The sequence below is a fragment of the Cavia porcellus genome, unplaced genomic scaffold (assembly GCF_034190915.1).
Source record: "Cavia porcellus strain 051 isolate PalLab524CR breed Dunkin Hartley unplaced genomic scaffold, mCavPor4.1 scaffold_25, whole genome shotgun sequence".
NCBI classification, from domain to species: Eukaryota; Metazoa; Chordata; class Mammalia; order Rodentia; family Caviidae; genus Cavia; species Cavia porcellus.
In genome coordinates, this window is record NW_026947508.1 from 34,110,597 (window position 1) to 34,137,682 (window position 27,086).

General features: G+C 52.9%; 1 protein-coding gene across 5 annotated transcripts in view; it reads left to right on the plus strand.

Moving 5' to 3' along the window:
- The window catches only part of Hivep3 (HIVEP zinc finger 3), a 433,036-nt gene extending 408,648 nt beyond the window's left edge, over positions 1-24,388 (plus strand). For all 5 annotated transcript variants that reach the window (XM_063236192.1, XM_063236193.1, XM_013154430.3 and 2 more), the window contains 4 exons: positions 7,617-7,792; positions 13,607-13,693; positions 17,893-18,806; positions 19,833-24,388. In XM_063236192.1, coding sequence (XP_063092262.1) covers positions 7,617-7,792; positions 13,607-13,693; positions 17,893-18,806; positions 19,833-20,612 — 1,957 coding nt within the window. In that variant the 3' untranslated portion in view covers positions 20,613-24,388. The remainder of the gene's footprint in view (positions 1-7,616; positions 7,793-13,606; positions 13,694-17,892; positions 18,807-19,832) is intronic.
- Positions 24,389-27,086: the final 2,698 nt, after the last annotated feature.

Here is a 27,086-nt window from a genome sequence, read left to right on the forward strand (position 1 = left end):
ACCTGTTCCTCTCCCCACAGACATCCCTTCCTTTTGAAGCATCACTGGGGATCAGCCTGTCACTGCACACCAGCTGACCAGTTTACTGCGGCTGGGCCTCTCAGGGCACAGTGGCCTCTGGGACACAGCTGCCCCTAGAAGTGGTCTCAGACTGACAGTGTATTTGTCTCTAGTCCTGTCCTCTTATTTTGCGTGGTTATAGCCAAGTTCCACACCCTTGATGGCAGGCATATTTAGCAACAAGATCATAATAAAAATTAGAAATTGGAAGCCTTCAAAATATCCAAATTTGGAGGAAACATGGGTGTTTTATGATTAAATATTAATAATAAATGGAAATGTCAATAATGGAAATGCAGAATAGCCTCGTAGACTCTCAGAACACAAAGGTAATTTGGAGGCCATTAAGTTCATCCCCTCATTTAAGAGGAAATGCAGCTTAATGGAAGTCATAGACTTGAAGGTCGGAGACACCTTTATCACCAACCGTATGACCTTGGGGAAATTACTCTGAACCAGAAGTTTAGCTTCAGACTGGCTCTACCTCTCTTTGTATTTTAAACTTTTTTAAAAATAGAATTGCACAGTAGTTAAGCACTTAAACTTTGGAGCAGGGTAATGTGGCTCCCTCCAGGTCTGGTACCATTCATTAAATGACTGTGTTACTTCAGGGAGGTTACTTAACCTCTCTGTAACTCTTTTCTCCTGTGTAAATGAAATGAATAGAGCCCCTGCGTCCTAGGGCCGTCGTGTGATTTTTAAATGCAGTAATGCATGCAAACACTGAAAATAGTGTGAGACACCCAATGAGACCTATAAAAGACTTCTCTAATACGGTGCTTATATTTTGGGGTTTTTTAAGAATCTGGACTCATGGTTTTCTTGAAAAACCCAAAAGATGTGACAACCCCCAGATAGAGCTGTAGTGTACCAGGAGTGAGCCCTGACCCTTCAGATCAGGAATGTGCCTGCCTTCTGGCCCACTACAAAGCAGCTGTTCCCCTGGTAACCCTCTGCTGCTTTGCCCAGTCACGTGGCCAGTCCAGCCCTCTCTGGTGCTCTGAGCCTCCACTGGGTCTTATGCATAACATAGGATCCTTAATGGACTACACCACCTTACAGAGCAGCTTTGTTGCTGAGTCTTTGTCCTCTTCAGAGCCCAGCAGCAGCACCTTCACCCATCACTTTCCCTGAAATCTGCAGCCCTTTCCTGGAAGCTGGAGCAGGAGGACATGCCTTCTCCTCCAGCGGCCCTGTGCCAAGCTTCTACCCACCCTCTGGAAGCTGTGGATCTTAAAAATGCCTCTGAAGACACAAGAGCCACAACCTGGGTGTCAAGTGCTTATTGTTCAAGCAGACAGCTCAGTGTCACCAGCCTCAAGCAGGGGTGACCTCCAACTCGTCACCCACGAGAACCACCCTCTTGCCCACTTCATACTTCCTACTGCCTGGCAGCTTTAGGCAAGGCGCTCAACCTCTGCTTCTCTCTCCATCTTAATTGCATGCAGATGATAGAAACTCTTGCTCACAAACTGTCAGAGGGGCTTTTTCTTTCATTTGAGTCCCTGAGTCTTGTAGCTACCTCAGGGGGGTGGACACAGAACCATCCAGGAACAGCTGGAAGCTCACCATCCCTCCCAACCACCTCCATAGTCTTCTGACCTCTGGCAGCAGGACAGAAAGCTGCTTTCAAATGGGGCACTGGGATTTCCAGTGCTGTAGTAGTGGGGCAGGGAACCCAGGCTCCAGCCCTGCAGTGGGCTACATAGCCTGCTACATAGCCCTGGGTAATCCCTAGCTCTGAACCTCCCATCTCAAGGTCCTCCCAGGAAAAGGCACTCAGAAGTCACAGAATCAGAACAAAGCCAGATAGGCAAACATTGCTGATTTGTCAGGCTCACAGAAGACAGGCAGGAGGGGAAGCTGCTCCTTATCTTGGGAGCCCAAAACAGACACACCAGGCCTGTCAGTGGTGGGCTATCTTAGAGCTGTGGAACAGGCGGGGGTCAGTGATTTGTCTCCTGGGAGAAAAATGCAATCAGCCTGTGGCTCAGGCCTCCAAGGGGTAGCCTTGTGTGGAGCATCAGAGAGGCTGCTAACAAGCCTGAGGCCCCACTGTGCATGTCTGTTTTCCTGCCCTGGACCTTTCTAGAACATTTCTCTGCCCCTGTCAACACCTATGGCTTTCATCCAGCCTTAGTGGGCCTTTCAAGAATGGCTGCCTGGAGACCATTGCCATTCTTGCTTGTCTGAGAATCTTAGGGAAGGTGTTGGTCAGCAACATCAGAAACTGTGCACCCCACTCTCATAGGGGCAGAATACTAAATGGAATGATTGCTGTTAGGAGAAACCACTGTTTCACTTGGATCTTTTGGCTCTTGGCATCTATGGTATGTTAATCAGCTTTCTGTTACCATGACAAAATATCTTGAAGTAATTGACTGAAGGAAAAAAGGCTCACAGTTTCAGAGGTTTCGGTCCATGGCCTCATGGCCTTGTTGCTTATGGTAAGGCTGCACATCACGAAAGAACCATGTGGTGGAGGAAGCTGCTTATGTCATGGCAGCCAGGAAGTAAAGAGGAGGAGATGAGGTTTCAATGTCCCCTTCCAAGGCATGTGCCTGTGGCCTTCCTCCCACTCTAGAGGCCACACCTTTTAGAGGCTCCATCATTTCCCAGCAGTGTCCCAGGCTGGTGACTTAAGCCTTCAACACCTGGGTGTTGGGAGGACATGCAAGACCCAACAGCAGCAGTTTCCTTTCTTGTAAAATGGAGGCCACGGCTAAAGAGTTAATGAAAAATTGAATAATGTCAGGTAGATAACGGTGTTAGCAATGTCTAAAGGTGACAAGGATTAATGACTTCCTATGAAGGGGAAGTGACTTGCCCGCAGTCAACTAACAAGTCCCAGAAAGACCCAGAACTCAAACCTAGATCTCCTGCTGATCTCTCACCTGCAAGCAGTGTGCTTATCAGAAAGCAGGAAGTGTGTGGTCAGTTATGTGCATCTCCCAGGGGTGTCCACAGTGTCAAGTTCAACTAGTGGTCAGGGGCTGAAAAGCTAAGTTTGTCTGATGCTAGCAGACCTGAGTTTCCTTGGCTTGCCTTTCTGATGTGTGGTTAATGAGTAGTTATTGAGCATTTGTGGGATACCTAGCGCCATGCTGGTCTCTGGGGTTACATCTACAAATGCAGTAGATGTGGTTTCACCCTTGCAGGGAGCATAGGGACTGCACTTGTGGAAAGGCCATTACAGTCCACACAACTTGACAAAGATTGAATGAGGAGCAGGTGAGACCCCAGATGCAGAGGAATGAGTGGAAGAGGCACCTTTGGCAGAGTCTGGAGGAGCCTAAGAACTAGTCAGACCAGAGGAGCCTCACGGGCAGAGCCAGGTTAGGCCAGTGGGCAGGGACCCAGAGGGCCTGCCTGACAGCTAGAGTGACCACAAGAGAGCACACCAGGGAATGGGAGACAGTGAGGGTGGGAGAAGGGTGAGCTGGAGAGGAGGCCAGGGCCAGGCTGGGCCTGGGCCTTCTTAGTGAAGGGGTGGAGCTTGTGGGAGAAGCACTAAATGGGGCCTCTAGCAGGGCAATGGCAGGAAGAGGGCATTTGATGACTGTGTTATAAAGTAGGTGGTGTGGAGAGGAATGGTGTCCTGGGCTGGGGGCGGAGATGGACATCCTATAGCGTATACTCATGCTAGGATGGGCTGGATGTGGAGAGGGAGGGAAACAGCTGCCAAGGATGGTGCTCACACTGCTGGCATGGCTATCCACATGCATGAGCTGTGGACCCAGCTGCAGGTAAAGGAACTTTGGACCTGTGGCGAAGCAGCGCATCATGGTGGAGGAAGCCATTCACCTCATGGAATCCAGGAAGCAGAGAGAGAAAGGATTCCTAGTAACTCCTTCTAGAACATACCTCCAGTGGCCTGTCTGAAGCCCCCCAGGCAGATTGTGCAGGGCAATGAATGTTCAGCAAGGCAATCAGCTGGAGAGAAGAAGGGGAACCATCGCCCCAGGAGGTGTGAGAAAAAAGAGGGGACACCAGTGTGGGAAAGGCAAGCAAAGAAGGAGCTGCCAAGGAGACATAATCAGGAGAGATCAGGGTCACCTCAGCCAAACAGGCGACTCCAGAAGTGGGTGAGAGGACAGACAAGATAAGAAAAATGTCTTGAGTTTGGCATTCTGTGACCTAAGCAAGAACAGTCAGGAGCAGGGTCTGGAGGCCAGTGTGGAGTGGTGAGGAGGCACATGGGCTGTGCAGGGAGGCAGGCGCAGGGGGCCCGAGCAGGAGCCCGACTGGTAACGAGGGAAGCTTCAGGTTGTGTGACCAAGAGCTCTAACTGGGGCTGGTGGGTGGGAGGGGACAGGAGATGATGGCTAACGGGGTGGGGCCAGTGTGCTGGCAGGAGGGATGGGATTCTGAGCAGGAAGGGGGCTCATCCTTAGGTGCAAGGAGGTTCTAGCATACACAGACAGACAGCTGACCCAGGCTGGGCCCGTGGGGAATCACAGAACTGGCTAAGCCAGGCCCTATCCATGGAGGAGTGGGGAAGTCACAGAATCCCAGTGTTCAACCAGGGCAGCCTCTTGGAAGTTTCAGGCCCCTCAATGATCATCCTCAGTCTATGACCTTTGATTCTGCTGGCCTGCCCTTCTCTAAACTCCTCTCTGAGCTTCTGAACTATGCTTCTCTCCAGGGTCCCCACTGCTCTGACCTTTCTGTGCCTGAGGCCAATTTTAAGCACCATTTTTTCTGGCTTTCCAAACCCTCAGAGCCTCCCAGGGCTCAGCCTTGACACCCTACTCCTCCAGCTTGTCCTTCTCTTGTATGGTTGCCTTCCTCCTCACAAGTCTATGCACTCCCACAAATCTCAGCTCTCAGCCGTATGCTAGAGTAGACTTCATGTCCACTTCACCAGCCCCTCACACTCAGCAGTTAAAATCTAGGATCCCCACCACTTCTCTCCCATTCTGTAAATGGTTCCACTTGAGCACGCCAAGTTGAAGACTTTGGATCTCTGCCTCTGCCTCATTGTGAGCCTTGTATCTAGATGGCCCCCAAGGCCTGCAGAGCCCTGTCCAAAAGTTAGCCTCTTGAGTTGCCTCCCCAGAACACATGCTTAGACTCCTCCAAACCATTCCTAGCGCTCATCTCTTTGAGATTCCATGTGTTGGACGACACTAAGTAGGTCATGGCCTTCAAGACTGACGGTGATCCAGCCTGCCCCACTTGTCTGTCCTCATCTCCACTTACCTGCCACACTCCAGGCCTTTTAACACCTCTGCTATTGCTCCTGAGGCCCGTACTAGGAGTCCTCCCTTCTCTCTGTCTCCATCCTCCATAAGCAGTGTCAGTCCAGATAGTCCCCAGTGTTCCCCAACAGACTGTGCATCTGTGGTATGTGACAAGGTGGTACCAGTTCTGCAAGGGCAGCCAAATCAAGGCACTTCCAGGCCTCTTTTCTCTCTGAGATGGTGTCTTTAAGCTTAATGTGGAGGAAGACATGAAGGGGCCCGAGAGGAGCCACAATGCCCAACACTGGTGTAGCTGCTTTGTTGGCCTTACTGAGAGTCAAGCTCGAATACCACAGAGGTCAGAGTGGCTGTGGAGCTGGGCAGCAGCAGAGGGGAGGGGAAGCTGATGCTGAAGGATCTCCTGGTGCCTGGTGGTTGGAGGGGCAAGTGTCATGAGTAGAGCCAAGTGGAGATTGTGCCTTGTGGAGCCTCCAGAGCAAGCCACACTCGCTCTGTCTCCCCCTGGCTGGGAAAAGGAACCCCATCTAAATCTGCTTCCCCTGAGTTCCAGGGAACAGAGGAGATGGAAGTTAAAGTCAGGTGCAGACAGCCACTTTATGCCCAAGAGGCCTCCTGCATGAAAGTGAGCCTCTGTCATGTAGGAGGCAGGCACTCTGTGTTTGGCCATGGGATGCTCTTCCTAGGAGCAAAAGGGAATCGTCTCTCCCCACAGCCCTCCCAGTGCCCACAGTTTCCCCTCTTGAGCAAGATGGTGCTTGCCCAAGAGCAGGTGTTTCTCAGGCCTCTCAGCCTGGAGAACTGGCTGAATGGACAGTCAGCATCTGTGGAGGATAGACAAGGCAGATTTGCCTCTTTGGGATGTCAGTTGGTCAATGCTGAGTTGAAAAGCAGGATCTACGCGTGTTAGTGCACAATGATTCATTCACACGTGAGTGTGTGTGAGATCGTGTGAGGCAGGAGTGTAGGGAAGACTGTAAGAATGTATGTGACATCTGATGGGTGTGACACAGGAGGGAGAACACAAGCAAGAGTGGAAGATAGCACTGAGTGTGCACGAGGGTACACAGCCTAGGACAGTGGGTCCTGAGGCAATGATGGCACAAGAGTACGTGTGTGTATGTGTCTGTGAGTGTGAGCAGTGTGTGACTGTGGAGTGAGAAGAGGTTTGGGGTGATCCTTCTGATGCTGCCTATGCTTCCCCACCCTTCTTCCAAGCCTGCCCTTGTGACAGCCCACAGCACTGACTGGAAGGCCCATGGAGCAGAATAGAGTCCTAGTGGCTAGATATTCCACGGCATGCCCTGCTCTAGGACACCGGGCAGTGGGCAGCTCCTGCTGGGCAGGTGGTTGTGGAAAGGCTGGCTCCTGCTCCAGAGCACCTGGCAGCCCTGGGACCCCAGGATCACAAGGCTTTCTCGCAATGTGTGCTGTGCTCCCTCTCCCCGCAGCCCAGCAGACTTCCCAGTCTGCTGCAGACTCCCACACCATAGCGTCAAGGCTGCAGCAGCTGACCCTCGGGTGTGCCGTGCCGAAGGGCTCGGGGATTCCTTCTCTGTAGAAAGAAGAGTGCTCTGATTTGGGGGGCTGGTGTCGTCATTGGTGGCCTGTGAGGCTCCTGAGAACTGCTAGGCTGATATAACTGAGAACTGGGTCCTTCAGAGCTTCCTCATGACTGCGACGGGATGAGGGGGAGTGCAGGGATCTGGATTCCAGACTGGAGGCCAGGGATACGACTGGGATCCCCAGTGTCTTCCTCTAACCAGGGTCAGGTAGCTTCCCGGTGGACTCTTGTTGGCCCTCATGAGAGCTGGAGGGGCCGGAGACAGCAGGCTCTGGCTGTGTGGTCTTGGTGAGTGTCTCCCATCTCTGAGCCTTGCTGCCTCAGGGTCTTTTTGGTGAGGTGATTGTGATTTATTAAATGATGTGCCCAGCACAGTGAACATTCACTAACTGGCAGCTTTGAGGGCTGCCACCGCCGTTATTTTATAAGGATTTTCTAAATTGTCTGTGACTCTGGAGCCTACAGTGGCTGTTTCCTATGGCAGAGCAATTCCTGAGGCTGGTTGAGGAAGGGTCGTCTGGAAACCTGTCCTTGCTTCCCCTTGCAGGGAGCGCCAGTGCCTGGGGCTTGCAGGAGAAAGGAAGGTGCAGCCTCACTGGCCCAAAGAGAGGCAGGAGTGCAGGGGTCCACAGTGGATCCCCAAGACAGCTGGCTCCCTGCCAGCCCAGGGTCCTCTGGTTCCGCGTCACCCCTGGCTTGAAGCAGCTAGGAAGCGCGTGCATCTTCTGAGGTGGGAACCTACCTCTTCTCCTCCCTGTTTTTTTCCTTTACATGACGCCTGTTGCTCATAGGTACAAATCAAACGAAGAGTATGTATATGTGCGAGGCCGCGGCCGAGGGAAATATGTTTGTGAGGAGTGTGGAATTCGCTGCAAGAAGCCCAGCATGCTGAAGAAACACATCCGCACCCACACTGACGTCCGGCCCTATGTGTGCAAGCACTGTCACTTTGCTTTTAAAACCAAAGGTAAGAGACAGTCAGCTGGGGCATAGCACTGCCCTGTCCACTGCAGGGAGCGCCCCAGTGGGAGCCCAGCACAGACCTCTCCGTCTGGACCTGGAGCACCCCGCTTTCTGGGTTCCCACTCCACTTGGTGCCATGGCAGAGCAGCCAGTTCCAGTCCGGGTGGAGTCACACGTGGCTGCCCCAGCAGGTGCTCTTGGAGCCTGCACACAGCCCCTCCTCCACCGCACCTATCCCTCCCCACCCCTGCCAGGGTACAGTTCCTGGTTTCTGTCTATCTCATCACCCTTCCTTTTGCATGTATGCTTAGCCTTTTATCTACTGATCTGACAACCTCCAGGCATCCACACTGGTCACTGCCACTCTCACATTGGGAAATCCATTCCACTCTGAGCCACTCAACACACTCGCATGCTCTGTCCCATGCCAGAGTTCATGCCTGCTCCACCCTTCCTCACCACTCCACTCAGCCCCGGCAGCAGCTGCAGGTCACTCCTGCCCCTGGCCTCATATCAGGGTCAGGGTAGGCACTGGCATTCACCTGTGAGAGAAAGGACTGGCTATTGATGGCATGTGTCCCAGAGAGCTGTGATGGGCGATGGGGTGGCCTGCTGCAGCCCCTAGCAGGATTGGACTGGTTGACTGAGCCAGGACCATGGGCTCTTCAGATGGAGCTGTGCCTCTGCAGGGGCACCCCACAGCTTACCACGAGCGGAGCTGGGTGCCTTGGAAGAAAGCCAAGGCTCTCCACATCCCTGGCGGTATCACCCTCTTGTAATTTGCAGATTCCTGGGTCAGGGTTTGGCACCAGGATCCTACCATTTGGGAGCAGGTTGAGGGCCTCCTTGGTGGCCCTAAAGGAACCACATGATTTCTTTGGGGACAGAACTCTAGGGCAGACTTTGGCTTTGCACTTATCATTTCTTTGGTTGGTAAAGCTGCTAACAGCAGCCACTGTGCAGAAGAGCCCAGCAGAGCCCTCCAGACCCTTCCTTCCTGAATCTTCTTGCCTTGGACCTTCTGTTCTTTCTGGGGTAGGTAAGGGGGTAGTTTATGGCATCCCCTGGCTCGTAGCCTCCTCTCTGGCCATGTGCCTGTTTCTGGTCGCCTGACCCTATTAGCTGACTGTTGCCCTTCTCAGCCCTCTCTCCATCATCTTTGAATGAAGCTCTAATTTTTTCACCAAGGTTTCAAGTTGGATGGAGATGCCTACCTACTCCTTTCCTTTCCCTGATCCTCTGCTCTCTTAAGGTCTCAGAGACAATGCCCCAAAGGGTGCCCAGATTGGACAGAGAGGCTTGGAGCCCCCACACTGCTGCATGGTGCATCAAAGGCATCCATTCCTGGTGACCTGCTGTGCCCAGGGTAGTTCAGCTCAGCAGCACTGTTTCTGTCCCACATGGCCTCTCCAGTCCACTTCCTCTGACCTTAGGCTGCCAGTGGGGGTTCTGTGACAGAGCAAGACATGGTAATAACTGGCTGGTAATTTCAATAACAGGCTTCAACCTAAAATGGAAGCTTCTTGTCCAGGGCCCCTTGAAGGTGAATAAAATGTGTCTTAGAAACCAGAAGTGGCTGTGCCTCCCTAGAGCCCCTGCCACCACCCTCCCTGCTGTGAGCAGATCTTCCTTCCACTAGAGGAGGTGGCAAGAGCTGTAATCAGGTGCCCCTGGAGCTGGTCACAGGTGCTGCCCCTATTCCCAGAGTGTGTCCAGGGGACACTGCCCCATCCTCAGGGTGAGGGACCCTGAAAGAACCTCCTGGGCCTTAGGGGCATGCACAGCATCCTGCACCCAGCACAGTATCCCCAGGGAGCCACCACCTCTGCCACAGAGACAGGGAAAACCCATTCCCATTGAGGCCCACGGGCCTCACTCAGTTGCTGTGCTCTGCAAATGCTGCCAAATCTGAAAGATGTCTGAGCCCTCTTGGGACCCCTGGTTCCCCAGGAGATGCTTTCATGAGAAGCCACTCCCAACCCAGCTGTAGTCCCTTCCGGGTCTCTCTCAGCTACCACTGAGCCTGAGAGAGTCCAGAGTGCAGAATCTGAGCAGAGGACCTGCAGACTCTTGCTATGTGCAGGAATGTGGAGTACCCCACGAGACACAGTGGTCCATGCTGCCCCCAGGTTGCCCTCTACTCTCTACCAGTGGTTAGGAGTATGCAGATCTCTTCCTCCTCATTGCTTTCCTGCCAAAGCTAGAGTGAAACCGAGCTGGTGGAATCTCAACTCCGCGTATGGCACACAGGAGGCACCTTGGGGATGTGGCAGTGGCCAGTGGATGTAGACAGCAGTACATCCTGTGGAAGGACAGAGGAAGGGCACTAGAGCTCTTGGCTCTCCCTGGGACTCTGGCTCTGGTGTGCCACCTGTCTGACAACATAGGCCACCCTCAGCAGGGCTGTCTGGTCACCTTGTCCCTCTTCCGCCTCACCCTTGAGCTCTGGCCCACGTCAGGCAACATGAGAGATGAGCTGGGCCTGGTGGTCCTCAGGGCCCCTACCACCAGTGCTGGCTGCACCTGTGCCTACAAGCCCTTCCTGTCTGTCTCTGTCTGCCTGTCTGTGTCTTGTCTCTGTGTCGGATGTCAAGGTGGCAGCTCAGGCCTCTGGGTGCCACCTGAGGAGTGTCTCACTGGGTGGGGCCAGGCGAGGCCCGCAGGCTGACCCTGTGGAAGTTGGGTCTTGTTTCCTCTTCTCAGATGATTCCCAGAGGCCTGTGGGGTGGCTGTGCCACATATAGGCCCTTGCGCCGATTGCCTCAGGGGACAGAGATGGCAGCTGTGGGCCAGCATCGTGTCCATCGGGTCAACTGGTTGGGCCAGGGCAGTGGGCCAGAGCTGCAGGAGGCGAACAGGGTCACTGGCTTTTGATCCTCACAGTGTCTCATCCCTTTGTCAGGCACCTCCCACTTTCCAGCCACTGGCCTTTGCTCCTCTTCCAGGCTGCAAGGCTTTGGGTGGCCTGGGCGGACAGTGAGAAGCTGACGGAGCCCTCCAAGATGAGAGTCTGCCCTTTGACAGAGAAATGACATCCAGGGTGTACCTGCGGCAGTTTGAAGCCTCTCTTGGTTCACAGGCAGGCCCAGAAAGGGGCAGTCACAGAGACAGGTGGAAGGACACACTCAGGGCTGCTCATCCAGCATCTGCTCCTGTGACCTGCAAAATCACCTCAGACTCACAGCTCCTCCCCTGGGCATGGCCACACAGGAGGGGCGAGCCTTTGCGGTTGGGGCTCCCTGGCCTTCTTCTGAGAACCCTTGAGAACCAGACTGAAAGATGAAAACATCTCATCGTGAGCATGTCTCTCCTCCGTACCCAGCACAATGTGTAGTGGAGTTCCCAGGTACTCAGTACACTGATTGTCACAGGCAGGGCTAGGGATCTGCCCTGGCACACTGCTGCCTTATGCACCATGACTTTAATTCTCCCAGCATCCCCGGCAAATAACATAGCTAGCAGTGCAGAGTCCAAGCCTCCCAAGCTCCGAAATCATCCTGGTTCTAGGCTCCCACTGTGTGGAGCAAATAAGGACCCAGGGTCTGGATGGGGCTCTGCACAGCTGGCACTGTGACTCTGGGCCACTTGGCTCACTGTATGGGTTCCCGGGAGCCCAGCCAGCACTCAGGACAGCCGATGATCTTGCCTCCTGGTCTTGTCAACACTTGGACCTGCAGTTAGATCAGCAGCAGTGGAACTAGTCTTGGCCTGGTGGGACCTGAGTCACGTGGCCTGGGAGGCTTCTCCCAGCACCCTGCTTTGTGATGGCCTGTCCTCACAGGGCTGCTATGCACTCACTATGTATGCAGCGCCTAACAGCCTACACCTTGCAGGGAATGCATATGTGACAAAGGATGTGGTCACCAGAGTGAACAGTGTCCTTGGCCTTGGTGGCCTCAGGTAGGCAGGGGAGGAGGGCCGGCTGCAGAACCTCAGGATGGTTGGTGTCTGTGATCCATGGACGGCCCCTGCTGCTTCCCACCTCCTGGCTGTCCCACTCAGGCTCTGCCTGCTCACAACCACGAAGGTGGAGGTCTAAACATTCAGTAGGGACCTCTGGGAACCGTCTGGCCACGAGATGACTCTGTCTTTACTCCGTCTATGGCCAGGGTGAGGACAGCCATGTTTTCATCAGTTATAAGAGGATAACCCAAGCTGGGAAGGACAGAGTCATAGCCCAGGAGCAGCAGGAAGGGAAAGGAATGGTGCCTGTCCTTTGCTGCTGCTCCTCACACACCTGAGGAAATCCTAACTTAATGGTCAACCTCTCCACAAGACCCCCAGATTCTCAGAATCATGAAGAAGCACACTTTGGTTCATCCCCGGGCTTTGCTCCTGCTCTCATCTGCCCATCTCTCCTCCCCTTATGTACTCATAGCCTTTCTATTCTTTTCTCCTCCTCCACTTGTCCTCCCCTCCATCCATCCTTCATCAGCTTTCCGTCCTTTCATCCTCCACTCTGATTCCCTATGAAGTCATACGTGTATGCAACCATTCATCCACCGCATTGCCCATGCTCACATTCACCCCGCTCACTGTCTCCCCATCTCTTTCCTGACCCATCTTTCCATCCAGCCTTCCACTTATTTTCTCAATTACCCATGTTCATCTGCTTATCTAATCATCCAGTGTCCCGTCTATCAGTGTATTCTCTTCCCATTCTTTCTCTCCTTATTTTTCTCTCTCCACTTGTCCATCCATCTGTCCTCCATTCTCCCTATACTTCTATGCCAGAGCTTTACCCCTTTCCATTCATCCAGACTTACTGATAAGTGAAATTTACAAGACAGAGCAACTAACTCGGGGAACTTATGATTTTCTGTGTGAGCAACCACATGGAAACATAGCAACCCTCAGAACACAGTTGGCGAGTGGATGCTGAGCCCAAAGGAACATCCAGAGGCATATGGCCTCTGTTTTCCCAGGGCAGGCTGCAGCACCTGGTTTCGCCTTTTGCAACCCTGCTGTCCACAGAGCTCTGTGGCATGTGAAACGCTGTGCATGTAGGGAAATTGAAGCTGTTGTCCCTGTGGCTCTATAGCCATGGGGAATCACACAGAACTATAGCCCCCGCTTCCCAGCTACGGGCTGCACCTAACTTGGGACAGTCAGCCTTTTCCCAAGTGTCTTATAGGAATAGGATCGGGTAGAGCCTTCTCCAGCCTTCCCTAAACTACCTGGTCCTGTGTCTGTACTTCCTGTTGGCCTGGAGAAGCTGAAGCCAGGAAGGGGACTTCCCTAAGGAAACTAGGCTGGACCTCAGTTTTGCAGCTCCTGGTTCCCTGGCCAGTAGACGCCCCTACTCTTTCCTTCTGTCCTTTATCCACTCCCGAGAGCAGCTTTGCCCTGGTTCTTCTTCCAGACCCTAAGGCTCTGCCTTGTGGGCTCCCTAGAGGTGTCTTCAACCACAGGGGTACACTCAGTCCCCACTGCCATGTCAGTTGAGGTAGGGGTCATGACATACCACCTTTGAGATAACCGATCTCTCTGTCTGAGGCATGTCACCAGCTTGGGGCCTGACTTCAATCACAAACGGGAAGAACCAATTGTACTTGGCTAGTCTTTTAGTTTCTCCTCTTTTCTTATTTCGTCATTGTACTTCTGCCTCTCACAGCCCCACGCCTCACCACCCTAGTTCCATTACACATCCTAGCCTGAGTGCTGGGGCAGGGGAGTGCTTCCAGCCCTGAGTCTGGCAGAGCCTCGGTGACTCTGAGAGCCATGGACTACCAGCCAGGCGCCGCCTTTGAGAGCCCCGGGCCCTCCTTTGGCCCCCTGCCCAACGGCAGAGCCTGAGTCTGTTCTTGTTTCTTTCCAGGGAATCTGACTAAGCACATGAAGTCGAAAGCCCACAGCAAAAAGTGCCAAGAGACAGGGGTGCTGGAGGAGCTGGAGGCGGAGGAAGGTGAGGATCTGTCAGCCCCTCCTCCCCCTTCTTTCCTAACCATCCCCCTTCCTTCCCCACTGCTCCTGGCTCTGCTTCTCTGCCCCCTCCATGCCCAGCCCTCCACTTTCTCCAACCACTGGAGACGAAGTTGGAAGTCACAGAATGACCACCCTGCTCCCCGCCACTGGCTGTGGATCAGGTCTGCGGGGACAGTTCTGCCTGTGCAAGTGGAGCGCTGGCCCCTGTGGGTACTCGGTGACTGTTTACTGAATCAATGAGCTCATGAGTAATTATAGACAACACTGAGCACCCAGAATGTGTCGGGCACGTTCTCAGTCCATGCCCTGATTACCAGCAGACCCTCCCTTGACTCTGAGGGTACTTACTAAAAACTCACACCTGCCCTCCCATGGGCCTAACCCCTGGGTCACCTGGCACCAGGAGGGTTTCAAGAAAGCCAAAGCCAGATCACCCAACAGCTTGTGGCCTCCCAGCCCAGCCCCCCTCCCCAGCACTGGTCCTTCTGCATCATGAGCATATTACAGAGGGTCTTGTGACAGACAGGAGAGGAGGTACAGGTAGCGGCTCTGGCTGGCAGCACCCAAGCAGGAGGTCAGAGGGGCTTTGGCAAGAGGACAGAGATGGACATGGATGGTCAGTCTCTCCTGCAAGGACAAACCTTTGAGCACAGATTCCCTGAAATCAGATCAGGATTACAGTGTGCAGTCTTAGAAAGGAATTAAATTGCGTTTCCTTTTAGATTGAATAAATCACTTTCAAGGAATAGAATGTAGTGAACTTGGGGTTGTCCCCTCCCAGATTAATTGTAGGGTCCCCATGTGCACCAGGCCATTTACAGACTTGTCTCATAGGTCCCTGTAAGAGGTGGTAGAAACTTGTGTTAGCCCATTTCAAATTGAGGAGAGAAAAGCTCAGAAAGGTAAAGATAGTGGCCCACTGTCACACAAAAACACAGGTCCATACCACCCCACTGCCTTCTAGCCAGGGGACAGAAGGGGTGGAGAGGCTGAGCCCAGCCAGATCTTCCAACCCCAGTGTTCCTGCCTGCCCTGCTCCAGCCTCAGTTTCTCAGCAGGCTGGACAAGGGTGCCCACACCCACTTTTGTGAGGATGAAATCTATAGCATAGTTCTATTCTGGGCTGAAAGCTGGGTGCCCACATAGGCACCTGTGACTCAGGAAAGCCTGTCTTCTAGAAGGGAAGACAGACAATGGGCAAACCAGAAGAGAACAGAGACCACTCTAGGAAGCAAACCCTAAAAGACAAGTGAGGAGCGGGGCCGTGTAAGGGAGGAGGGGCTGTCTATTCTGAGAGTAGGGTGAGCAGAAGACGAGGAGGAAGTCAGGGGCACCAGGCCAGGTGGGGTCTGGGAAGAGCCCTCCCTGGGAGCCCGACAGCTGACCACAGGGCTGGAGTCCGCTGATGCCTGGGTCAGAGGGAGCAGGGGCTGGGAATATCATGGGGCAGGCTTGGCTGTGCTAGAATGTGAGGAGGCAGCCACGCCAGAACCAGGCTGTGTGCAGGGACCACAATGTGAAGTGAAACAAATCAGACATGTGCGTGTCACAGGACTTCTCTTATATGAGAAACCCAAATTACAAATAAAAGATCAATAATAGGAAGTAGGGAATAGATCTTTCCCATGGGAAGGGGATCTAGGGATGGAAGGAGCAGAGAGGGAGGGGAGGAGAAGGAGATAAAAAAAGGAATTAAGGCATATTATGCACATGTACCAACTCCACACGAGCCAAGTAAACATTATGAACAGCAAACATCTGCTAAAACCATTAAAAAACGAAGCGATCAGATTCCAGGCACATTTTGTGGTAGGACCCACAGTTCTCATTGTCACGTAGAAGGGAAAGGAAAGGGATGAGAAATGAGCTGAGATGACGCCGAGGTCTATGGCCTGAGACACTGGAAGGATGGAGTTGCCACTTCCAGTATGGGGCGGAGCCTAGGGAGGTTGCCTGTGTGGGACACAAGTGAGGCGCTGGCACCTCGCCCAACCACTGCCCATGCCGCAGCCCCGCCCCGTCAAGATGAGATTGAGCGCCAGCGCCGCCATGTGGTGCGTCTCAGCAATGGCACCTAGCTGCGCCCTGTGCTTTTCTGGCTGCGTGGTTCTTGCCCTGCCATGTCCCAGGCTGAACTGGCAGCTGGTGGGAATCACTGAGCATTGGTCTTGCTCCCACCTGTAGCTGCATAGCCCCATGAGGGCATCGGGAAGGGCTGACCAGCCATGGGAATCCTTTAGGGGCCTGCAGGAGGGCCTGGAGAGCCGTCCTGCACACAGGCAGATGCTGGCCCTGCTTTCTCCTACCCTTTGACCTTCATCTGGGACCCGCCTGTGAGATGGGAGACACACAGCTGGAGCTGTTAATAGCTCAGGCTTACTGGGCACTTACAACCCTCAAAAAGCTTCACAAGGTGCCTTTCCTCACTACTGTCTCCACTTTATAGATGAGGAAACACAGAGGGAGTAAGTTAGCCAGCGTTACACAGCAAGGTGGTAGGGCAGCCGGGATGTGGAACCAGATGATTTACTGCTTTTTCATGAGCAAAATTCTTTCCTAAACTGTCAGTGTAATAATGCAAGAGTTGTGAACCTTAGTTCTGACTCAGCCAGGAACTTGCTGATGTGTGATCTTGAGTATGCCTTTGCCTTCTCTGTGAATGAAAGGCAAGGCTTTGTAAACTCCTGGGGTTGCAGTAGATGCCTATCAATATCTTAAAAGGGGAATAAATGCCCAGCAGCAGAGTACAAAAGGTTGCTACCCGTCCCAACTCCTCCTCCCATGCCAATCCCCCATTCCCTTGTCTCCTATCATTGTGATCCCAGCTGTCAGGAGATCTGCCTTGGCTTTGTGGCTTCCCACTCCCAGATCTGTCCTGTGGTTGTTCACTTACATCCTACTGAATGTCCACTTTGGTGCACTCTGGGCACCTTACTGCTGCATATTGAATTTTTGGAAAGCAGTAATAGTGGGCTTTGTGGCCCCAGGCAGCTGGGTATGGTAGGGATCCAAAGCCTGAGTGCCCTGCGGTCCTGAAACAGCTGCTTGCTGAGCTTTCATGGTCAGCAGTGGGTGGACTTCTGGCATGCGCAAGCAAGGGAGCTTGGCTGATGGTGGCCTACTTGTCACCAGCTCTCACTCTGCAGGCCAGAAACATGAGTTCACAGGATTCCAGCCATGGGCCAGCAGGCCCTAACACTCAGGAGCCTGCCAGGTGGACCATGCATTAGCAGAGCCCTCCCCAGAATCCAGAATGCTGCCCATTTTAGAAAGATCTTAGACTAGACTTGGAGATGACCCAGATGGTTGAAGCTGCTCCATAAGAAGCCAGATCAGGAAACTGGCAGTTCAGAGCTGCTCTGTCTAGCTGCAGCTGCATGAGCTTCCAAAGGGCAACGACTCCTTGGAGGCAAAACCATGGCAGGAATGGGCCCAGCCCTGTAGTTTGGGACCAGCTTAGCCAAGTCAATGACAGGGTCCAGACTCTGCCACTTGGCAGATACTGTTGCACCAGCTGGCAGCACTCTGATTACAGTGGCAAATACGTTTAGAATAGTCGGCTCTGTCTGCAGGACCAGCCACCATGCTCTGTCCCATAATATTAGATTCATCATTAATGGATTCGTGGTGACTGTAATTATCTAGGCCCTTTCTCTGTGCCGTTTCTCCCCCTAGCCAACCCTGTGAGATGCATTTCTCACACCCAAAAGGGGAGACTGGTTCAGAGCACAGCACAGACGTATAACTTGCTGGCAGTGAGTCCAGTGCTGAGACTCTCACAGGGAAAGCAGGCTTGCCCTGACTCAGCCCCGGCCCACTACTCCCTTACTTGGGCAAGTTACTTAATCTTTCTTTCCTCAGTTTCCTCATTGTAGCATAAGGGTAAAAATAGTACCAGCTTCCCAGGATTCTTTGAGGACTACATGAATTAATATACTTAAAATCCTTACATCTAAACTTGCACTTTGAAGATATGAAGTAATTGTTGTGCCCTATTATTTGTAAATTCCCAAATGTATGTTGCTTGGCCATCCCCAAGATCTTGTACCATTGCCTTGGCAACCATGGCTGGTTAGCAGATAAGGAAACCGGACTTAGGAAGTTACAAAGGAGCAGCTTTGGGCCCAGTATGGCCTCGGGGCCTGAATGTTACCTTTGGTCTTCTGCTTCTCCCTCCAGGAACCAGTGACGACCTGTTCCAGGACTCAGAAGGGCGAGAGGGCTCCGAGGCTGTGGAGGAGCACCAGTTTTCCGACCTGGAGGACTCAGACTCAGACTCAGACCTGGATGAAGACGAGGATGAGGACGAAGAGGACAGCCAGGATGAGCTGTCCCGGCCATCCTCAGAGGCACCCCCACCTGGCCCACCGGCCGCGCTGCAGACAGACTCCTCACCTGTTCAGAGCCCTCAGCCCCTAGATGCCACCTCTGACCATGAGGCCACAAGAGGCAGCGTGGCCTCAGAAGCTGAGCACTTGACAGCCAGCAGCTGCTCCACGTCCAACCAGAATATCCTGGGCCTTCCCCAGCTGGGACTGGCCCCATCAGGCCCTGTGGAGAGGGACACAGTTTCAGCCCTGAGCTCCACGGCCATGTCCCCTAGAAGGCCCTGTTCACCAAGCAAAGAAACAGGAAGCTGCCCACCACTCGCCCGCAAACACTCAATAACCAAAAATGACTCATCTCTCCAGCGGTGTTCCCCAGCCCGAGAGTCACGGGCCTCAGTCGCAAGCACGCCTGACCCCCAGATGGGCCCTCCTTCTTGTGGGTCTCCAAGACTTGAGCTGTCTCCTCTCATGCCCCACTCCCTGGGAAAAGAACTATCCCCTCGGGGGCATGTGCCCCCCAAACTTGAGAGCACCACAGATCCAGACCCCTTGAAACACTCACCTACCAGGAGATGGTCTCTGGGTCAGGCCGAGTCACCATCGTGGTTAGTGCTGCCAGGGAAGTGGGCCCTGGCTGGGCCAGGCAGCCCCTCCACGAGTGAGCATGGCCTAGGCTTGGGGCTAGCTCCACGGGTTCTCTTTCCATCTGCGCCTCTACCTCACAAGCTTCTTGGCAGAAGCCCTGAGCCCTGCACCTCCATATGGGTGAGTTTCCACCACATCCCTCCAAGAGGCTGGGAGCTCACAGCTGGGAGGTCACAGGGTTGCCCTTTCTGAGCATCATACCTGGAGCTAAGCGACTCCACCAACTCAGTAGTCATGGATAATTTCTCACATAGTTCTTGGACACCTTAGGCCAACTAGTTTATTGCACATTTGCACCTCAGAAGCAGTAGCCTCCACTCCTAGTGGGTGGCATGACCTTAAGTGATTGCTTAAGTATTTAAGCAATCTGCCTCATCCCTGTTCCTCTTGTATTCTTTGAGCAAATGGCAGAGCTTAACCAAAACCGTCTCTGTCTCCAACATCACTGTCACGACTCCTTCAGAAACAGGATGGCCAGCACCATCCTTGCCAGCCATGAGCATGGCTCCCATGGCCAACATCCCCCTCCCCATCACCAGTACTCCAATCACCCCCCTCCTGCCATCCATCAGCCTGACAGGTGTGGTCCCTTCGCCCACACCGTCCCATCTTTTCATGCCATCTCTGCACCACACCGTGCTGCTACTGTGGCCGCCACAGCCCCACCATTAAGCACCACTGTCCTTGTCAGCTTTGCCTCTTTGGTCACCATGTTATGACCCAACACTGGCACTCCTAGGGCAGTACCATCTGAGGAATCTCTCCTTGATTTTTAATTTGGGGGTCACATTGAAGTTCCTGGTGGTGGGAAGGTCAAGATCCTTGGGTAGGAAGCTCACATCCAAGAGTAAAGTTGGGTCAAGCCTATTTTAGGACCAGGAGGACTAGCAAGACCAAGACCGAGGCCCAGGCCAGGGCGACACGAGGACCTCCCTGTGTGAGAACCCCTCCCCCAGGTATGCTGGCTGTGCCTGAAGGTGTGAAGACCTGGGGACCAGAGTGTGTTCTCGGTCATCAAGGGCTGAGGCTGGCCCACTAGGCAGTGCTGCAGGCAGAGCACCCAGTCACCCCCGGGCCTTTCGCCCTCGGTACTCAATGAGCCCAGCACATGACCCTCATCTTCCCATCTTGTTTCTCACCCTGCAGAAGGCTGAGCCCCGAAGTCTGTCCTGCTCACCTGGTCCTGCTCATCCTCGCTCCTCTCGACACTTCTCCAGCCTTTACGACTTCCACGGCCACATGCAGGCCCGGACAGAGGAGAATGTCTTTAGCCACCTGCCTCTGCACTCCCAGCACCTGGCCCGCACCCCGTGCCCACTGATTCCCATCGGTGGGATCCAGATGGTGCAGGCCCGGCCAGGGGCCCAGCCCACCCTGCTGCCAGGGTCTTCTGCGGCCTGGGTCAGTGGCTTCTCAGGGGGTGGCAGTGACCTGACAGGGGCCAGAGAGGCCCAGGAGCGAGGCCGCTGGAGTCCCACTGAAAGCTCGTCAGCCTCTGTGTCCCCTGTGGCGAAGGTCTCCAAGTTCACACTCTCCTCAGAGCTGGAGGGCAGGGACTACCCCAAGGAGACAGAAAGGACGGGTGGAGGCCTGGGCAGACCTCCCGACTGGGAGCCCATAGAGTCTGCACCCACCCATGGCTCCTGCTCTCCAAGGCCACCCCAGGGCCACCAGGCCACACAGTCCTGGAGCTCCCACCTGGAGTCATCACACAAACTGGCCAACACTGAGGCCTCTGCCACTCCTGCATTGGACCGTAGCAGCTCCATGGGCTGCCTGGCCGAAGCCGCTGCTCGCTTCCCAGCCCGGAGGAGGAACCTTTCTGGGGAACCCAGGACCAGGCAGGGCTCCCCCGAGCCCTCAGGTAGTGGGGAGCCCAGGGCATCTCCACCCCAGCCCAAGGACAGGGACCCCCTGAGCAGTTAGCCTCTCTCCAACCAATTCAGCATCTGGCTTCCAGTGTTCAGCAACAGACGTTTCCAGCCAACCTCCTCGAGTCACCTTGCTCCCACAGGCTCCCTTTTCTGTCGTCCATCTGTCCACACAGCTTCTGCTCAGCCCCATCTGTTCTAGTTTCCTATGTATGCAGTACCTGTGCCTTTTTCTATACCTTTTGTTGCTTGAAAAGAGAAGAAATAATCACACACATACATAAAAACAAAGCCTGTGAGAAGCTTGAGGCTGTGAATAGTTTGTGCTTTGGGGGAAAGGCTGTAGAATGGGGGCCTCCTGCCCTCCACTGCAGCAGGCAGTTGGCAGCTGTGCCAGCCCCAAGGCCAGCCAGTCATTTGCTAAGGAAAAGGAGATGCACTGAGGGAGAACACCAGAAACACAAAAAATCATTAACTGTAGAAGCAAACACTCCTATGTACAGATGTTCATGGTTCCAGTTTACTATTGCTTCATCTCACCCCGGTGAGTGGCCACTCCTCTTTGATAGCAGAAGAGCCCGTGGCCTGATGCAGGGAGGGAGGCCCCCAAAAATCATCTTTTTTTATTCTTTGCAAGAAAATAAGTTTAAAAAAAAAAAAAAAAAAAAAAAACTTTGGTTAGGATTTCAACACAAAATAATAGGAGCAAATAGAAGGTAGAAGTGGAGATTGGTCTCCAGGACCCTCAGATGCCCCGGAAATCTATTTTAGGGCCCAGGAAGTCTATTTTGGGGCCCACTGTTGCACTGAACAGGAGGTTAAGCCACCCTAGCACTGGCCTTTCTTCTGCCCAGCAATGCCCTCCTGCACCAGGAAAGGAGACGTGAGTGTCCACCTGCCCCTGACCTCGGCCATATTTCGCTAACCATGCTTTTCTGGCAGTCTCCACTATTCTCAATACTAACCCACAAGGGTGACAGGGCCAAGCTCCAGCCCAGAGCTATTCCTGAGCCCAGCCTTGGGTTCTGCTTCCTTGTGGTCCCTGTGATCCAAGGGCTCGTCCTTCTTTCGTGGCTGGGCTTTTTCAGGGCTCAGCACTGGAGGGTCAGGAGACCCATCTTCAGGGCCTCGTTTCCCCATCCCTGCATCTCAAGGTCAATCTCCACTGCCCCCAAGAAGCATCCCCAAGTCGTGACTGGTGGAACCTGCCTGGGCCTGTTCGTTGGCTTACATCTCTTTAATAACAACAGCATATTATATATCTAAATCTGGAACAAGAGGATGGTGTTTGGTACTTTCCTTAGCCTCCTCAGATTCTCTTCTGTCCACTAAAGGTTTGCAAATTATCCCAAATTACTCGAATTTCTTACCCCTTCTTAGGGCAAAAACCTGCTTCATAAGAAAAATAATGTGACCACAAATTTAAATGCCAGTAATGAACTGGACCTCTAGCATGTTTAACCCATGTGATTAAATGGAAAAGCAAGCATGCCTATGTACAGATGCCTATGGTTCTCGTTTCCAAATGGGAGAAATGGGGTTTTTCCAGCCTTCCAGAATGGTTTACTTTCCAAAAGGGAGAGGAAACAACAGGTGGGTGTTGATGCCACCTTGCACAGAAGGAGCACCTATCTGCAGGTCCCCAGGCCCTTGCCAGGCCATGTGAGTGGGGGGCGCAGCCTCAGCTCTTGGGCTGTTGACACAGTAAGGTAGGGAGGATGAGTCACTTCCGTGAGCAACTTGCACTTGACGGTCCATTCCCCTCCCTCCAGTTCAGGGCCATTCCCTGCATGGCCCCTGCTGCAGGAACAAACCAGCCCCAGGTCCATCCTCCAGCCAGACCCCTCATTTTTTCTCCTTTGCTTGCTCAGAGCTAAGGCAGAAGAGGACACTAGAGCAGGATTCTCTCGAGGTCCACTGAACTCCAAAAAACTGGGGAGTGGGACTGACCAGTAGCTTCTGGCTGCTTGACTGTAAGACTTGCTTGTGCTAGGAGAAGCCAACCAGCCCAGCCTGCACCATACTGGCACTATTTGGGCTTGGTAGGAAGTGGGTAGAAGCCCAGCCCCAAGTCTCAGCTCAGGCCAGAAGCTAGGGTTCTCTTCCTCTTGCTTCTTGGCCCTAACATATGGCCTCTCCAGTTGGACTTTGAGGGCTTGAGGCCTGGGACCTGCCTAAAGAGAATTGCCTCAGCCCTCCCTAGGCTTCCAGCCTTCCTGGGTAAGATCTTCCAGCCCAGACTGTGAGACTAGCTCCTAACTTGGGGGTGGCCACGCCCTTCCACCTACCATGCACTCCCAATTCTCCTGGCCATCGCTCAAACAGCCCACTCACTAAGGTTCCCTTCCTAGACAGCTTTGCTGTAAACAGTACAGCCAGCAGGGAAGAGTCCCCACAATTCCTGGAGGCCAAAGGGCTGCTACCCCATACAGGTGCCCAAAGGGACTGTCAGGTCCAACTCTAATCCCTTCTGCCAGACCCTAGTCTCACTCCCAAGAGTACAGGGCCCCCTGCCCACATGCACACTCTCCTAATTTGGAAAAATACTCTCAACCTATGTATGCCCCTGCCCTGGGCCCTCAGGCTGGCCCCAGCTACTCTGAATTTTCAGTCTGCCTGTGAACCATGGTCTCTGCCCCTGGAAATGGGAAGCAGTGATGAATGGCTGGTGCAGACACTTGTGCCAAAATGTTGAGATGTTTGGATGGCCACCCTTGGTTCAGACTAGCCCTGCTCCTTGGGTATTGGCAGTAGGGGGAAGCAGTTTGCCAAAGTTTCAAGCCAAACCCTGCTCTCTGCTGGGTTTTAAGCCTCTTGTCCTGAAGGCCTACCCTCCATAATGCCCTTTAACCTGGGCAATTCCATAGTCATTCTGGGGTTACCAACTCTTCTCAGAGAGTAGGCCAGTGCCCTCCTGCACCTACCCATTTCTTACACTCTGGTCCCAACCACCGAGACCCTCTTGAGCAGCAAGGCGTTCACCCTCCCACACTCAGAAGTCTATCCAGAACAGTCTGAACGAATTGGCCTGCAGGTATCTCTAGACACGACTCCCTCCCCACCCAGTCCTTTAAAATAGGACTAAGCAATATACCTAAGCTGAGTTCCTCTCTAGTCTTTGCTCCAGATGAATCTTTCTTAAAGCAAAAGTCCTGGCCAAGCAGCCGTCCTAGGAGACTGATCTTCCGCGTCGCCCAAGGGGAGAAAGTTCCCGAAGGCCTATGCCACAAATTCTGCTTCCGTGCTGTGATTTCAGTCTGCTTCCTGTTAGAAAACCGTATCGGCACTTATGATCACTTTACTAAAACCTAGTGTTAAAAGACAGAGAAAATGAAAATGTGTATGTAGGCAAATGTAAGATACACTCTCTCTGTAAGATAAATATTTGCCTTTCTTTCCTAAAAGGTGTATGTATTCTGTATGTGAAATTGTCTGTAGAAAGTTTCTATGTTCTTAAATGGCAATACATTCCAAAAATTGTACTGTAGATATGTACAGTAACTGCACTGGGATGGGGTAGTTTTGCTTGTAATTTTATTTAAACTCCAGTTTCTACACTTGCATCTTGCAATGTTGGTATATATCAGTGCAAAAGAAAAAAATTCAACAAAAAATCCATGCAGGTCTAAAGCACAGAGTCTGACGTACAAAAGGAAAAAATTACTCAGTATTGATGTGTGTGATCTTTGTTGTAAATTACATCTGTACTGTGAATGAAGTTTTTACAAGTATAATAATTGCCTTTATTACAGCTCTGGCTGAGTGTTCAGCCTGAGGATATTTTTTAAAAAAAAAATAGCATGTTGGAATAAATTTGAAAGTCCCAACATAGCCCTGCTTGCCTGGATCATGGTCTTTTCTTGAAGGGGGTACAGTATCAGAATTGGGGGTACACTTAGTTGCACACGTTATCACACAGCAATTGAGCCCACAGAAGGGAAGTGACTAATTCTCAGCCACACAGCCCACGACTCTTATGGGCCTCACTTCCAGGTTTGTCAAGGAGACCCCAGATTCACTGCCATGTGATCTGGGCCTGTGTCCCTGGCCTATGGCAACTGCATCAAATTACAACCGCAGCGGCTCTCGTCCTGAGCCTTGGTGGCTCTGGAGGACCCACTCCCTGCCTCTGTCCTAGCTGGTGGCTGCTTCCATAAGCCTTGGCCTTCCTGGGTTTTGGACTCACCACTCTTATATCTGCCTCTGCTTTCCCTCAGGGTGTCTCTCCCCACTTCTCTCAGCACACTAGTCTGAATTGAGGACTGATCCAGGGAGCCCTCACCTCAAGATCCTTAGTTACATCTTCAGAGGTATTGGTTCCAAACAAGGTCACATCCACAGATTCTGACTTTTGGAGATCATCATGCAACTGACTACACAATGAGACACAAATCCAGATCCGAGCATGGCTGCTTACTGCTTGTATGACCTTGGGCAAGTCCTCTAACTGCTCAGTGCTTGTTTCCTAATCTTAAGCAGGGATTAAATGAGATGGTATATCCTGCAAGGTTAATGTGGATTCTGAGCAGGTCACCAGGTAGGGAAGGCCCACCAGATGTGGGCTCTGCCTTTTGTATGCAACTCTGCATCGTTGAGCAGCAGTGACTGTAGCAGTGAACAAGACAGACACAGCCCATCCTCTGAGGGGTCCGGGCTGTCGGCAGATGCTCCATTTGGAGCATCACTGCAGCAGCTACAGAAGAGGAAAGTGCTCTAGACCAGCGGGAGTCTGTGCCACCAGAAACCTCGCCTGGAAAAGCTCCACGGGCTGGCACAGGAAGAGAAGCCATGAGAAGGCGTACAGGGGACACTCAGAGTGGAAAGTCATCCAGGAATTCATCAGTAGGACCCAAGAGGTTCTATTTGAGCAGTGAGGGGACCCATGCTGACTTGGGGAAAGCTGGCCTCACTCCATTCCTGGGCCAGGATGCTGAGGCCTTTCAAGGTGCTGATTAGTGTGGGATGAATAGCAGGGAGCGAGATGGACCGGTGAAGAAGAGGACACCTTCCCAGGGGCTGAGGGCACAGGCAGAGGCACTGGCTGTAGCTGAAGGAACATGAGGCCCAAGGATCAGGCTAACCAGGAGGAGGTGATGAGTCGGAAAGGGTGAGACTGACGCTCCCCCTAATCAGCTGGGGGCGCAGAGGGAAGAGGAGCAAAGTTAGCACCTGACAAGGAGCTGGGGTGTGCCTGAGGGTGATTTTCTTGCAGAGTGAAGTCATTTGAGGAAGTTGTAGGGTAAACACTGAAGAGACTGGGGAGATTGAGCAAGATTCAGAAGAAGAGAAACCCCAGTGAGGATCAAGATGGTGTCCCATGTGACTCCAAGGGACTGGACACCCTGCTTCACTGTGGTAGATTCACCCAGAGGGAGCAGCAGGGGTGGAGGTGAAAATATTGGCAAAGAGGGAGGTGAGGTTAAGGGCGCTGCCTCCACTGGCCAGTGTGGAAACAGACCGGCATAGCGGGGAAGGGGGAAGACCCAAGGTCTCACGATGTGAGGGGTGCGGAGAGCAGAAGAGGCAGGTGACCCATGAGACCATCGTGGAGAAAAACTGCTGACCACGGGGAAGGGGTTGAGGTAGACTCAGCAGGGAGATTTCTGGAGGGGCAGAGGCCTGAAAATGAGCATCCATGATACTGAGAAAGTCACATAGGTAGTGGTCAGGTTATCCGGGACAAAGGCAGGGCTTAGGAGGCGATCTGGGATGTGAGTCAGGATAGGCTCTGCTGTGCTGCAGACACTGTGGCTGTCAGAAGTGTTTCTCTCCCCGCCCCAGTGACTGTTTAGTGTGCGTCATCAGGGGCAATGTGCTCATCCTAGTCACTTGGAGACCCAGAGGACAGTAGTTCTGTCTCTGTGCCCCCATGAGCTTAGAGGCAGGGAAAGAAGCTTGCTTAGTACCTATTCCTGCCATCCACACTTCTGGAGCCACAGCTAATCAGGCCTAATGGCAGACAATGGGGGTATTTGGAAATAGCCTGAATGATGGTTCTATGAGGTTAAGACTTCTGAGAACTGGACCAAGGTCGAGCAGATGTCAGCAATAGAATGGGAAGAGGGTATAGCCTGATGGTGTCAGCCTCTGAGAAGCTGAATTTTTATGGGGTTGGGGGATGGAGTGATCCAGAAGAGGCCATGGGAAGGAAGCAAAGACAGTATCCAGTGTTAGGCCCAAGGGGTATGGAAGGATGAGGAGCCATTAAGCAGCCAATGCCAGAGAGCATGTCCAAATCTCCGTTCAAGCCAATGGGGAAGTGGTACCCTAAACAGCTCCAGAAGAGAAAGAAGAGCATGGATGCACCCAGACCCTGCCTCCGACATTTTACAAGCCCACTTATAATCATTACAACCATCCTGCAAGGTGAGCTACTATTGAATTTGTCGTTTTTTTGCTGCTGGGACAAAATATCTGGCATCTGCAATTCAAAGGAGGAGAGGCTTATTTTGCTTATGGTTTCAGAGGGTTCCATCTAGGATCGGCTGGCTTCAAAGCAGAAACGGCATGGCAGAGGAAGCCTGCTCAA